The following is a 12,928-nucleotide window of genomic DNA, read 5'->3' as shown; positions in this document are numbered from 1 at the left end:
GCCTGGAACTGGGAGATTCTGGAACATCCACCATATTCGCCGGATATGAGTTCGTGCGATTATGACCTGTTTTCCAAGATGAAGCAACCACTTCGCGGACAACGATACAACACCAGACAGGCCATCCTCAATGCCGTAGGGCGGTCGCTGCGAGACATAGCCAGAGAACAACGTGCTGACGGAGTACGGCGCTTTCCATACGTGTGGGAGAAGGTTGTGGACATGGGGGGTGATTACATTGAAGGAATGTAGAACGTATTTTCCCTTCTAATACAGTCATTTGTAAATTATAACAATTGTGCCATTACTTTTTATCCATCCCTTGTAAATAAATATACAATATTTTCTAGCAAAATAAAATTCCAATTACTATTGGCAATGAACGTCACTTCTACAGCGCCATAAAAATTAGTTTTTTTCGAAAACTACGCATGACAATTTACTTCAAACAAGAATTTTGTTTTTCAGCTTCATGCCATCTATCGACTGATGTACTACATATCAATTTTTGACATTGTTTTAAACATAAATTTTATGTATGATAATGTTGGGCTATATCTTGATAAAATGTTTCAAAAATACGGTGAAGAGCATTGCTTTCCCTATACTCACTCTAACAGTTGGTATGTTCTATCCAGTCATGTGTATGTCTGAACAGTGGGTGGGTCAATCAGAGAGTTCCAGTGCATGCACAGGATTTGTCCGTAATGAGACTGGCCACCGCTCTGCGCTCCAGTTGCCATCAGCGCGCTCCCTGGTAGGTGGGGGCTCTAAGCTAACCAATACACTAGGTGGCACTCGCGTCCGAGCTCTGACGCAGTGAAAAAAACGCGTGACGCAAAAGCTGTTTTTGAGTTTTTGTCACAGCAGAAAACGCGTAAAATGCAGTATTCGCTGGAGCAGTCCTACATGATTAAATTTTGCTTTCATCTGGGCAAAAGCGCTTCCGAGACGTTTGCCTTGGTCAACGAGGCTTACAAAGATGACGCCCTATCAAGGGCTCAGGTTTTTCAGTGTTTCAGTGAGTTCAAGAATGGACGGGAGACGGTTGAAGACACGGAGAGATCTGGGGGCCCTTCAACGAGTGGTTTGGAAAACGTATGGCCAAAGTGAAAGATCCCCTGGACCCCGACCGTCGTTTGAGTGTAAGATTAATCACCGAAGACCACAACATGTGCAAGACGACAGCCCACACCCTTCGTCGTAACCTACTCGGCCCGGATACGGGTTGCAACCTTGGCGCAGCCATCGTACAACCTTGATATCAGCTCACTAAACTTTTCTGTTTCCAAGGCTCTAGACAAGCCTGAAAGGTCACCGTTTCGACGATGTTCTCGTCATCCAACAGCCTGTCACAGGGTCTGTGAAAGAGGTTACGGCAGCTGACTTCCAGGGAGCCCTTGCAGTGTGGGAAACGCGTTGGTAGCGGTATATCGACGTTCAAGAAGACTATTTTGAAGAATTTTTAGCAATATATACCGATCAGATCGATAAATTCTTTTTACGAGACCCAGTCTAATTACTTTACCGGTAAACTCTGTATATGCACTGGCATTAAGAGTTGTACGTGGCATTGCATAACATCTTCACAAAAATTTAAAGTGTTGGACAAACTTGATGATGCGTAGTCTAAGCGAATGAAACCAAGGTTGTGATGTGTCCTTGCCATGCAATAAATGGATGTGGCTAAGTACACGAACTACAGTACGAACAGGTTAACAAGGTATAAATAGACTGACGTGGATGTATACAAAGAGGTGGCAACGTCGCAGTCCTCTCCTTTGCTAACACCGTTTACAGGAAACTCGAAGCACTGCTTTCGAACGCCAAGTTTGTCTGACACTTTAATACTGTCTTCTTATTCACCTCAACCATAGATTGGTGGGCAACATGGAAATTTTAAAACTTTTCTCTCGCTTAGGAGAGCTAATTTAAATTTTTTCTCTTATCTCGCTTGGGAGAGCTGTTTTATACTTTGATAAGGCCTCTTCTTCGTAACTGCATCTAGATATTTTATCCTTGGTCTTCCTCTTCCTGGTTTTTCTTCTGCCTTTCCCTCTATCAGCATGGTGATCCAATCGGAGTGCCGAATAAGGTGGCCAAGGATGCTGTTTCTTCTTTTCCCTATTATCTTTACGATCTGTCGTCTTTCATTAGCTTCCTTTAGTACATCTTCATTTCTTTTCCTTTCGGTCTATGATATGTGCAGCATTCTGCGCCAACACCACATTTCAAATGCTTCCAGCTTGGATATTTCAGCTTTTCTCAATGTCCACGTCTCTGGTCCGTAAAGCGCCACGCTCCATACCAGTGTCTTAATAAATCGTTTACGAACGTCCAGCGACACATTTCTTGATGTTAGTAGTCAGTCCTCTTTTCCTATTGAATTCTTGTTTAGCCTGTGTTATTCTGGAACTTATGTCTTTTTCACTTCTTCCGTCCGAGGACATTAGACTTCCTAAATAGGGGAACGTCTTAACGTCTTCGATTTTCTCTTCATATAGCCATACGTGTGCGTGTGTTCTTGTGCACTTTATCACTTTCGTTTTCTTCTTACCATCTTCATTTTGCATGTTTTCTCTAGTTGGTTGTTCAAGTTTGAAAGAGCTTCCTGCATGTCCTCATTGTTCTCCGCTATCAATGCTATGTCATCAGCAAACCTTATTGTGTTGAAAACCTGACCATTTACTTTTACGCCTTTCTCGTTTTTCTTAAAGAATTTTTTCATAGCCTCTTCTATATAGACGTTGAACAGGAGAGGTGAAAGTCCACATCCTTGCCTCACCCCTTTATTTATTCTTGCTTCCTTCTGATCTCTTCCTATAACAGCTGTCTGGTTTCTATAAAGTTGGTATATTATTCTGTTTCTGTAATCTACTCTCAGCTTCTTCAACGCTCTGAATATGATATTCCAATTTACGTTGTCAAAAGCTTTCTCTATATCTACAAATGCCATCACGATTGGTTTGTTTATTCTGATGTGCTGTTCCATGATCAACAATAGACTCAGTATTGCTTCCCTTGTTCCCCTTTTCCTCCTAAATCCAAACTGGTCCTCCAATAACCTTTCTTCGATTTTCTTCTCTATTCATTGTACGATAATTTTGCACAGTATTTTTGATGCATGGGAAAGCAAACTTAACTTTCTGTGTTCTTCGCATTTCCGTGCGCCTTTCCTCTTCAGGATAGGTACCAATATGCTTTTCTCGAAATCTCTTAGTATTTTTCCCGAAGTATACATTTCAATAATGAGATTAAATAGTTCCTTCTTTGTTGCTGTTCCGAGATTCTTAATCACTTCCGTTGGTATTTGATCTATTCCTGGGGCTTTACCATGTTGCATTTTCTACAAAGCATTGTCGAATTCGCACTGTAAAATTGATGGTCCTAGTTCGTTTTCATCGACGTCTTCTTCCTTCTCTATCTCTTCTTCGTTCACGCTGTCTCCTTTGTAGTTCTTCAATGTATTCCTTCCATCTTCTTGTTATCTGCTCCTCTTCTATTAGCGTTGATCCGTCCTTGTCTATGATAATGTCTGTGCGTTTCTTTTTCTCACCGAACTGTTTTCTAACCTTTCTATATGCCGTTTCTGTATTGCCTTTGACTACATTTTCCTCAATTTTTTTTGCATAAATTGTTTATCCAGTTTTCTCTGGCCTTTATATCTCTGTTGATGTGATTTCTACACCTTCTGTATTTCTCTTCTTTCTTGAACTGACTTCGTTGCTCCATCACTTCCAATATTTCTGCTGTTATCCAGGGTTTATATTGGGTTCTCGTTTCTCTTCCTATGTGCTCGTCGGCAGCTTTTGTAATCCCTGCTTTCATGGCTTCCCATTTCGAGTCAATGTCATCACGTGCTAAAGCTACCTTTTGCAGATTCCCTTTTCATGTTTTCATCTCTTCTTAGCTTGATTATGTTCCATCTTTTGTTTGGTGCTACCACTCATTTCCTCTTTAGTCGGAATTCACTCTTCATCAAAACTAAATTATGGCCTATTGTAACCAAAATATTTACTTACTAAAGAAAACCAGAAAAAATATATTTATTTACTATTTTAGTGGGAACTTGACCCTTTATGATCTAAACTAATTTCTCAGTGTTCTGTGGTACACTGGATGTGGCAAAGCGATGGATATCTTCAAGATGGACATCAGTTATCTAGGGGGAAACAAAATGCAGTTCAGTTTAAGAGATTATGTCAGAAATAATTTTCAACAATAGGTCAAGTGGGTCAAATGAAAGGGTTCAGTGGGCTTGGACCGACACGAAGCTGGCTGTTCTGAGCTCCATTAACTTGGAACGCCACCATCCTAAAATTAATTGTTTTATATCTCATCGTTTTGCACCCATTTTGCACCGTTTTGCACCTTGCTTTAAAAATTTTGTATCCTCACCATTACTGAGAAATTAAAAATTCAAAATGGTGTTCCAAATTAATGGTATTTCAGCCACTAACTCATTTCCAAGATTAAACAATACCATCATCATCTAGTAGTTTTGCACCGTTTTGCACCCTCTTTCAGAAATTTTGTACCATCACCCTAACCGAGAAAATAATATTTCAAAATTCAAAATTCAAAATTCGAAATTTGCCACAAAAGCAAAATTTAAGTTTCAACCTACCATAAGATAGAGTACGTTTTGCACCTTCCGAAAATATCAATATTTCATTTTGTACCCCCACAGTTACCGAGAAATTTAAAATTCAAAATGCCGAATTACCATTAACTTGGAACGCCACTATTTTGTACTGAAGAATTAAGAACACCAGCGTCTTCTACGAGTTTTGCACCCTCAGAAAATGTCAATATTTCATTTTGTACCCTCACCGTTAATGAGAAATTCTGAATTCAAAATGCCGAATTACCATTAACTTGGAACGCCACTATTTTGTACTGAAGAATTAAGAACACCAGCGTCTTCTACGAGTTTTTCACCCTCAGAAAATGTCAATATTTCATTTTGTACCCTCACCGTTAATGAGAAATTCTGAATTCAAAATGCCGAATTACCATTAACTTGGAAAGCCATTGTTTTGTACTGAAGCATTAAGAACACCAGCGTCTTCTACGAGTTTTGCACCCTCAGAAAATGTCAATATTTCATTTTGTACCCCCACAGTTACCGAGAAATTTAAAATTCAAAATGCCGAATTACCATTAACTTGGAACGCCACTATTTTGTACTGAAGAATTAAGAACACCAGCGTCTTCTACGAGTTTTGCACCCTCAGAAAATGTCAATATTTCATTTTGTACCCCCACAGTTACCGAGAAATTTAAAATTCAAAATGCCGAATTACCATTAACTTGGAACGCCACTATTTTGTACTGAAGAATTAAGAACACCAGCGTCTTCTACGAGTTTTGCACCCTCAGAAAATGTCAATATTTCATTTTGTACCCTCACCGTTAATGAGAAATTCTGAATTCAAAATGCCGAATTACCATTAACTTGGAACGCCACTATTTTGTACTGAAGAATTAAGAACACCAGCGTCTTCTACGAGTTTTGCACCCTCAGAAAATGTCAATATTTCATTTTGTAACCTCACCGTTAATGAGAAATTTCGAATTCAAAATGCCGAATTACCATTAACTTAGAACTTCACTATTTTGTACTGAAGAATTAATAACACCAGCGTCTTCTACGAGTTTTGCACCCTCAGAAAATGTCAATATTTCATTTTGTACCCTCACCGTTAATGAGAAATTCCGAATTCAAAATGCCGACCCACCCAACCAGGTACATTCTAGGAACGTGCCATTTAAGTTCCATATGTATCGTTTACGTACCTGGTACTTGAGAAATGTACATTTCATATACATAGCATGTGTCGCTAGGTACGTGCCTTTCGAGAAATTTCTGACACTTGAAAGGTACTTTTACATGCTTCACTGGAATGTGAGGAATGTGAATGGCACATACCCCATGTACCATGGCATGGTTGTGCGTAAGTTGCTTCGTATTGCGACTAGGGTTGCCAATTTAGCCACTTTGTGACTAGATCTGGCCATTTTGAGAACGTCGTTAGTCACAAAATTTCCAAAGAGCCAATAGTGGCTTTTTTAGCCATATGCTTTTCACTTCTATAGCCACTTTCTGAGTTTAGCCACATTTTAATATATTCTGTGTGTCATTTTTCAATTTTCTGACGTTTGATGCGTTCTCTAGGCTGTAACATTCTAAACCCCAGTGTCAGAATTGTCCTCATAAAATTAGCATTAATGGTTATATTGTGACGTTAGACAGCAGAGAATTAGCTCAAAACCTGTAGATAGATGCAGATGTAGATGTAGATATTCACATATGAGCATAAATCGCCTTATCATTCTTTACAACATCTGTACATGTCTCTTTACAGACACAAGTTAAAGACATATTGATTAAAAAATAGCCAAGGGGTATCATAAAGGGGAGCTTTTTCGATTAGTTTTCTGAATATCTCGCACCGTTTGCAAGATTTGAGCCTACTTCCGGTTGGAGTTTCTAATTCATGTATGACCAGTGTTTTCTTTCTTCTTGCATGCAGTATGTAATAAGCAAATACATTACATACAAAATTAATATAATGTCAGTTATATATGGTGTTCATTGGGCAAAACACTCCCAAGAAAGGTTCATCTTAGACTGGAGAAATGGTTATCCTTCCTTTTCCATTATTATTTGGCTATGAAACAAATGCCGGAGACATATACAACCCCTATATACAACAGTGTGGTGTTGGAATGTATAATGATTAGGATGTGATGGTTTTTTTTTTTTTAATTTCAACACTTCCAATGTACCCGTAAAAATGTACTAAAGAAATAGTGCCCATGTTTTTTAAATATTCAATTAGAACTGGACAATCTACATGAAATTTGCAATCGATCAGTGAAAACGTCATCTTTCTAGAGCCTGTAGTTTCTGAGATCTCATTGTCGAGAAACATGTATGTGTATTTTAAAAGAGCTCCAAAGATGGCAGCACAATTCATTTGCATGTATTTCGGAGAAGGCTTACTAAAGGCAAAGCCCTTTGAACAATAATTTAAAAGGATAAACTTTGTGAAAAATATTTATTTCAGTAATTTATTTAAACTACACTCTTTTAAAAATATTTGTCTTTGTTATAAACGTGAAATCACAAATAACCGTAAATCAAAGGTTTGAATGCTAAGATTATAGGTTAGAGCTCGGTCGCTCGTAAATATTACTGTAGTATTTTAATAGATAGTTAAATTGCCACACAGATGTCGGAGGAGGGCATATGTTTTCAGAGTTAGTTGCTGGGCTTTTTTTAAAAGTACAAGTATAAATTCGAACGTAAAAATGAAGCGTTAAGGTTTTAGTATTTAAGTACTCGCACCCCCAGTTGCATAGCACTGCCCTAAGGAACATTACTGACATGCCTAGTACATTCCTGGCACATGCCAATGCCAAGTAAATGTGTCAAGTACATACACGGTACGTGATATACACATAATAGATACATTCCTCGGTATGTGTCATGCACGTACTTTTGGGCGGAAGTAACCTTATTCCTTACATGTGTATTTCACATGATTGCTCTATTCACGTACCTATCATGTACATTCCAATGTACCTCGAGGAACATTCTTTACACATGACCAGTATGTACTTGTGTTGGGTGGGGAATTACCATTAACTTGGAACGCAATTGTTTTGTACTGAAGAATTAATAACACCAGCGTCTTCTACGAGTTTTGCACCCTCAGAAAATGTCAATATTTCATTTTGTACCCTCACTGTTAATGAGAAATTTCGAATTCAAAATGCCGAATTACCATTAACTTGGAACGCCATTGTTTTGTACTGAAGAATTAATAACACCAGCGTCTTCTACGCGTTTTGCACCCTCAGAGAATGTCAATATTTCATTTTGTACCCTCACTGTTAATGAGAAATTTCGAATTCAAAATGCCGAATTACCATTAACTTGGAACGCCATTGTTTTGTACTGAAGAATTAATAACACCAGCGTCTTCTACGCGTTTTGCACCCTCAGAGAATGTCAATATTTCATTTTGTACCCTCACCGTTAATGAGAAATTTCGAATTCAAAATGCCGAATTTCCATTAACTTGGAACGCCACTATTTTGTACTGAAGAATTAAGAACACCAGCGTCTTCTACGAGTTTTGCACCCTCAGAAAATGTCAATATTTCATTTTGTACCCTCACCGTTAATGAGAAATTCCGAATTCAAAATGCCGAATTACCGTTAACTTGGAACGCCACTATTTTGTACTGAAGAATTAAGAACACCAGCGTCTTCTACGAGTTTTGCACCCTCAGAAAATGTCAATATTTCATTTTGTGCTCCCGCCATTAATGAGAAATTCCTAATTCAAAATGTGGAATTTCCATTAACTTGGAACGTCAGGGTTTTGTACTGAAGGATTAAGAACACCAGCATCTAATACGAGTTTTGCAACCTCAGAAAATGTCGTTATTTTATTTTATACCCTCGACGTTAATGGGAAATTTTTAATTCAAAATGCCGAATTCCCATTAACTTGGAACGCCACTATTTCGTACTGAAGGATTAAGAACACCAGCGTCTTCTACGAGTTTTGCACCCTCAATTAATTTATATATTCAATTTTGTACCCTCACAGTTATTAGAACTAACTATTAGGCTGTTAAGAAGAAGCAAATAATTACAGTAAATGCAACAGTGCATGGCTTTGAACAAAAAGTTTACTTTTCTTTATTTTTTCGGTTATAAAAAATAGCTTTTAGAAGCAAATTTATTACATACTACTCACCCTAACCTCTATTCGATGTGTATTAAGGGCGCTAAGAGCTTTGAGTGTAATTTTGATTTTGTCAGTGATGTTATGGGCTATGGTTCCATATACCCATGCAATAAACAGGGGTTATTGTCTCAATAAAAATATTAACACAAAGTGATAAGAGTTATTTTAAGATGCAAACCTTCCCCAAGGGTATGCATATTTCCATAGCAAGATTTCAAGGTATGCGTTTTGTGTCTGAAAGTGAAGCAAAATGAATACATAGTATTGCACTTTTGCATACTTTTTAGTCAGGTTAACACATTAGCTCCCTTTTCAATAATTTTTATTTTTTTAGCATCATTTCCATTTTTTAATTCTCCAGCAATTTTCTCCTCACCCTTTTTATCTTATTTTACAAAGGAAGTAGGAACTCGATTAAACTGTTTTCATTCTTGAATAGAGGCTAAAATTCCTTGTTTTACTATCTGCAACAACTATTGAATGTTGTTCGCAATTTGTTCAAATGTTACCCAAAACAAAGTTGTTGTGTATTATTTTATTTACTATTGCTGAGTATGGATTGTTAATGTAATGTATTTGCACACAAATAATAATATATTATCAGCATTTTGATTGTGTTTCCTATATCGTTTCATTACTTTACCCCTCCCATTTCTGACTACAAATTTCCACATTAATGTCAACTATTTACTCCTAATATAGAAATAATGTACATCATCAGTATACTTAGTCACATTTTAACAGATTATATTCAAGTATCATATTATTAAATATTTTCGGAGGTGTCTACGATTATCTATTAGCAAAAAAAAAAAAAAAAAAAAAGAAAAAGAAAAAGAAAAAGAAAAGAAAAAAATTAAATATTTGAGCTTTACGTCCCACGCTATGTCGGTTAGGTTAAAGGAGACAATGATGATGAAATAATGAATGAAATGGTGAAATGAAGAAAGTGGGAAGAAACGGGAGAATCCCAAGGAAATCCACGCACACGGTGTTTGTCCACCACAAAGTTCACTTGGAGCGAGGTGGGGTCGAATCAGGGACTCCAAGCACTACCTATTAGCACAGTTTAATTTATTATTCACTACTAAACTATCCCGTTTTTGTAATATGAGATTTTACTGTAGAATCACCATTACTTTTGGCATGTTGAATTATGATTAGTTGTTAACTGTGAGGGTACCAAACAAAATGTCAGCATATTCTGACGGAGCAGAAATCATTGGAAACGCCGCTGTTATTATTTCTTCAAAATGTGTTCGTGACATTCCAAGTTAATGATAATTCGACATTTTTTCAATTTTGAATTTCTGTGAGGGTATAAAATGAAATATCGACATCTTCTCTAAGGGTGTAAAAATCATATAACACGCTTATGTTAATTCTTCAATATGAGTTGGGACAGTTCTAAGTTAATGGTAATTCCGCATTTTGAATTTCGAATTTCTCATGAACTGGGAGGGTACAAAACGAAATATTGAGATTTTCTGAGGGTGCAAAACTCGTAGAAGACGCTGGTGTTCTTAATGCTTCAGTACAAAATAGTGGCGTTCCAGGTTAATGAAAATTCGGCATTTTGAATTCGGAATTTCTCATTAACGGTGAGGGTACAAAATGAAATATTGACATTTTCTGAGGGTGCAAAACTCGTAGAAGACGCTGGTGTTATTAATTCTTCAGTACAGAACAGTGGTGTTCCAAGTTAATGGTAATTCGGCATTTTGAATTCAGAATTTCTCATTAACGGTGAGGGTACAAAATGAAATATTGACATTTTCTGAGGGTGCAAAACTCGTAGAAGACGCTGGTGTTCTTAATTCTTCAGTACAAAATAGTGGCGTTCCAAGTTAATGGAAATTCGGCATTTTGAATTCGGAATTTCTCATTAACGGTGAGGGTACAAAATGAAATATCGACATTTTCTGAGGGTGCAAAACTCATAGAAGACGCTGGTGTTCTTAATTTTTCAGTACAAAATAGTGGTGTTCCAAGTTAATGGTAATTCGGCATTTTGAATTCAGAATTTCTCATTAACGGCGAGGGTACAAAATGAAATATTGACATTTTCTGAGGGTGCAAAACTCGTAGAAGACGCTGGTGTTCTTAATTCTTCAGAACAAAATAGTGGCGTTCCAAGTTAATGGTAATTCGGCATTTTGAATTTTAAATTTCTCGGTAACTGTGGGGGTACAAAATGAAATATTGATATTTTCGGAAGGTGCAAAACGTACTCTATCTTATGGTAGGTTGAAACTTAAATTTTGCTTTTGTGGCAAATTTCGAATTTTGAATTTTGAATTTTGAAATATTATTTTCTCGGTTAGGGTGATGGTACAAAATTTTTGAAAGAGGGTGCAAAACGGTGCAAAACTACTAGATGATGATGGTATTGTTTAATCTTGGAAATGAGTTAGTGGCTGAAATACCATTAACTTGGAACACCATTTTGAATTTTGAATTTCTCAGTAATGGTGAGGATACAAAATTTTTAAAGCAAGGTGCAAAACGGTGCAAAATGGGTGCAAAACGATGAGATATAAAACAATTAATTTTAGGATGGTGGCGTTCCAAGTTAATGGAGCTGCTGTTCTGGTCTATATTCGCAACTGATATACACAAATAATTACAATAATAATTTAAAAGATTTAAATTCATATTTAATTCATTCATGACGTACATAGCACAATTTATTTCTAATACAATTTTATGTAAATATTTTCTGATTTTTAAAGTTTTAATAGATGTGTTTTAATTAACTACACAATTTTATTCATATACATTAAAGAGTTCGAACTAAATACTTCTACTCTACAAGTATGTTCTATTACAAAGAAAAAAAGACAAATGAATTTCTATTAAATGCACGTTGGTAGTTTCTTTGTATGAGAAAGGGATAACTATCACAAGGAAACATCTTTGAAAGGAGAATCTTCAAAAAAATAAACTAAAATAATTTGCATTCCTGTTCCACAATTATCTTGTTAAGGAAATACATCTGGAAGAGAAAACACATTAAGTTTTCCTTTACGACGATGTCCCATGGATCCTGAAAGAAAGAAAAAGAAACAAAGATAATTTTGTAAGTTTTTTCAAAGCAAAAAATAAAATTTATTAGGGTCACGCTAGTGGGATTTATAAGATTGTAATGTTATTAGGATCACGCTAATGGGGCTTATAATATTGTAATGTTATTAGGCATTATACTAGTAGGCATTATAAGATTATAATGTTATTAGAGTGACGCTAGTGGGATTTATAAGATTGTAATATTATTAAGATTACGCTAGTGGCGCTTATAAGATTGTAAAGTTAATAGAATCACGCTAGTGGTATTTCTAAGACTGTAATGTTATTAGAATCACGCTAGTGTGGCTTGTAAGATTGTAATGTTATTAGGATCATGCTAGTGGCCCTTGTAAGACTGTAATGTTATTAAGATTGCGCTAGTGAACCTTATAAGATTGTAATGTTATTAGATCACGCTAGTGGGACTTCTAAGACTGTAATGTTATTAAAATCACGCTAGAGTGGCTTGTAAGATTGTAATGTTATTAGGATCACGCTAGTGGCCCTTGTAAGACTGTAATGTTATTAAGATCACGCTAGTGAACCTTATAAGATTGTAATGTTATTAGATCACGCTAGTGGGACTTCTAAGACTGTAATGTTATTAAAATCACGCTAGTGTGGCTTGTAAGATTGTAATGTTATTAGGATCACGCTAGTGGCCCTTGTAAGACTGTAATGTTATTAAGATCACGCTAGTGAACCTTATAAGATTGTAATGTTATTAGATCACGCTAGTGGGACTTCTAAGACTGTAATGTTATTAGAATCACGCTAAAGGGACTTATAAGATTGTAATGTTATTAGGATCACGCTAGTAGGCCTTATGAGATTGTACTGTTATTAGAATCACGCTAAAGAGACTTATAAGACTGTAATGTTATTAGATCACGCTAGTGGGTCTGATAAGCTTATAACGTTATTCCGTCTGTCCGTTAATCCACACAATAACTCTTAATCGAAAGCAAATTGTCTTTTGTAATAGATAGCTAGAACGATTGTCTCGGCCGAGTTCGTTAACACAGGGGTGCCCACAAGGGGGCTATGACGCAAACTGCGTCATTGAAATATTTGGGGGGGTTAAAAATCTGTAT

General features: G+C 36.5%; 1 protein-coding gene across 1 annotated transcript in view; it reads right to left on the bottom strand.

The window, feature by feature from the left end:
• Positions 1 to 11,427: 11,427 nt before the first annotated feature.
• Positions 11,428 to 12,928, bottom strand: part of LOC145692844 (uncharacterized) — a 79,956-nt gene continuing 78,455 nt past the window's right edge. The window contains exon 11 of the mRNA XM_081768353.1: positions 11,428 to 11,814. Within this exon, the coding sequence (XP_081624479.1) occupies positions 11,750 to 11,814 (65 nt within the window). The 3' untranslated portion in view covers positions 11,428 to 11,749. The remainder of the gene's footprint in view (positions 11,815 to 12,928) is intronic.

The sequence above is a fragment of the Thermobia domestica genome, chromosome 8 (assembly GCF_964235325.1).
Source record: "Thermobia domestica chromosome 8, izTheDome1.hap1.1, whole genome shotgun sequence".
Classification (NCBI taxonomy): domain Eukaryota; kingdom Metazoa; phylum Arthropoda; class Insecta; order Zygentoma; family Lepismatidae; genus Thermobia; species Thermobia domestica.
This window is presented reverse-complemented; position numbering and strand designations above follow the sequence as displayed.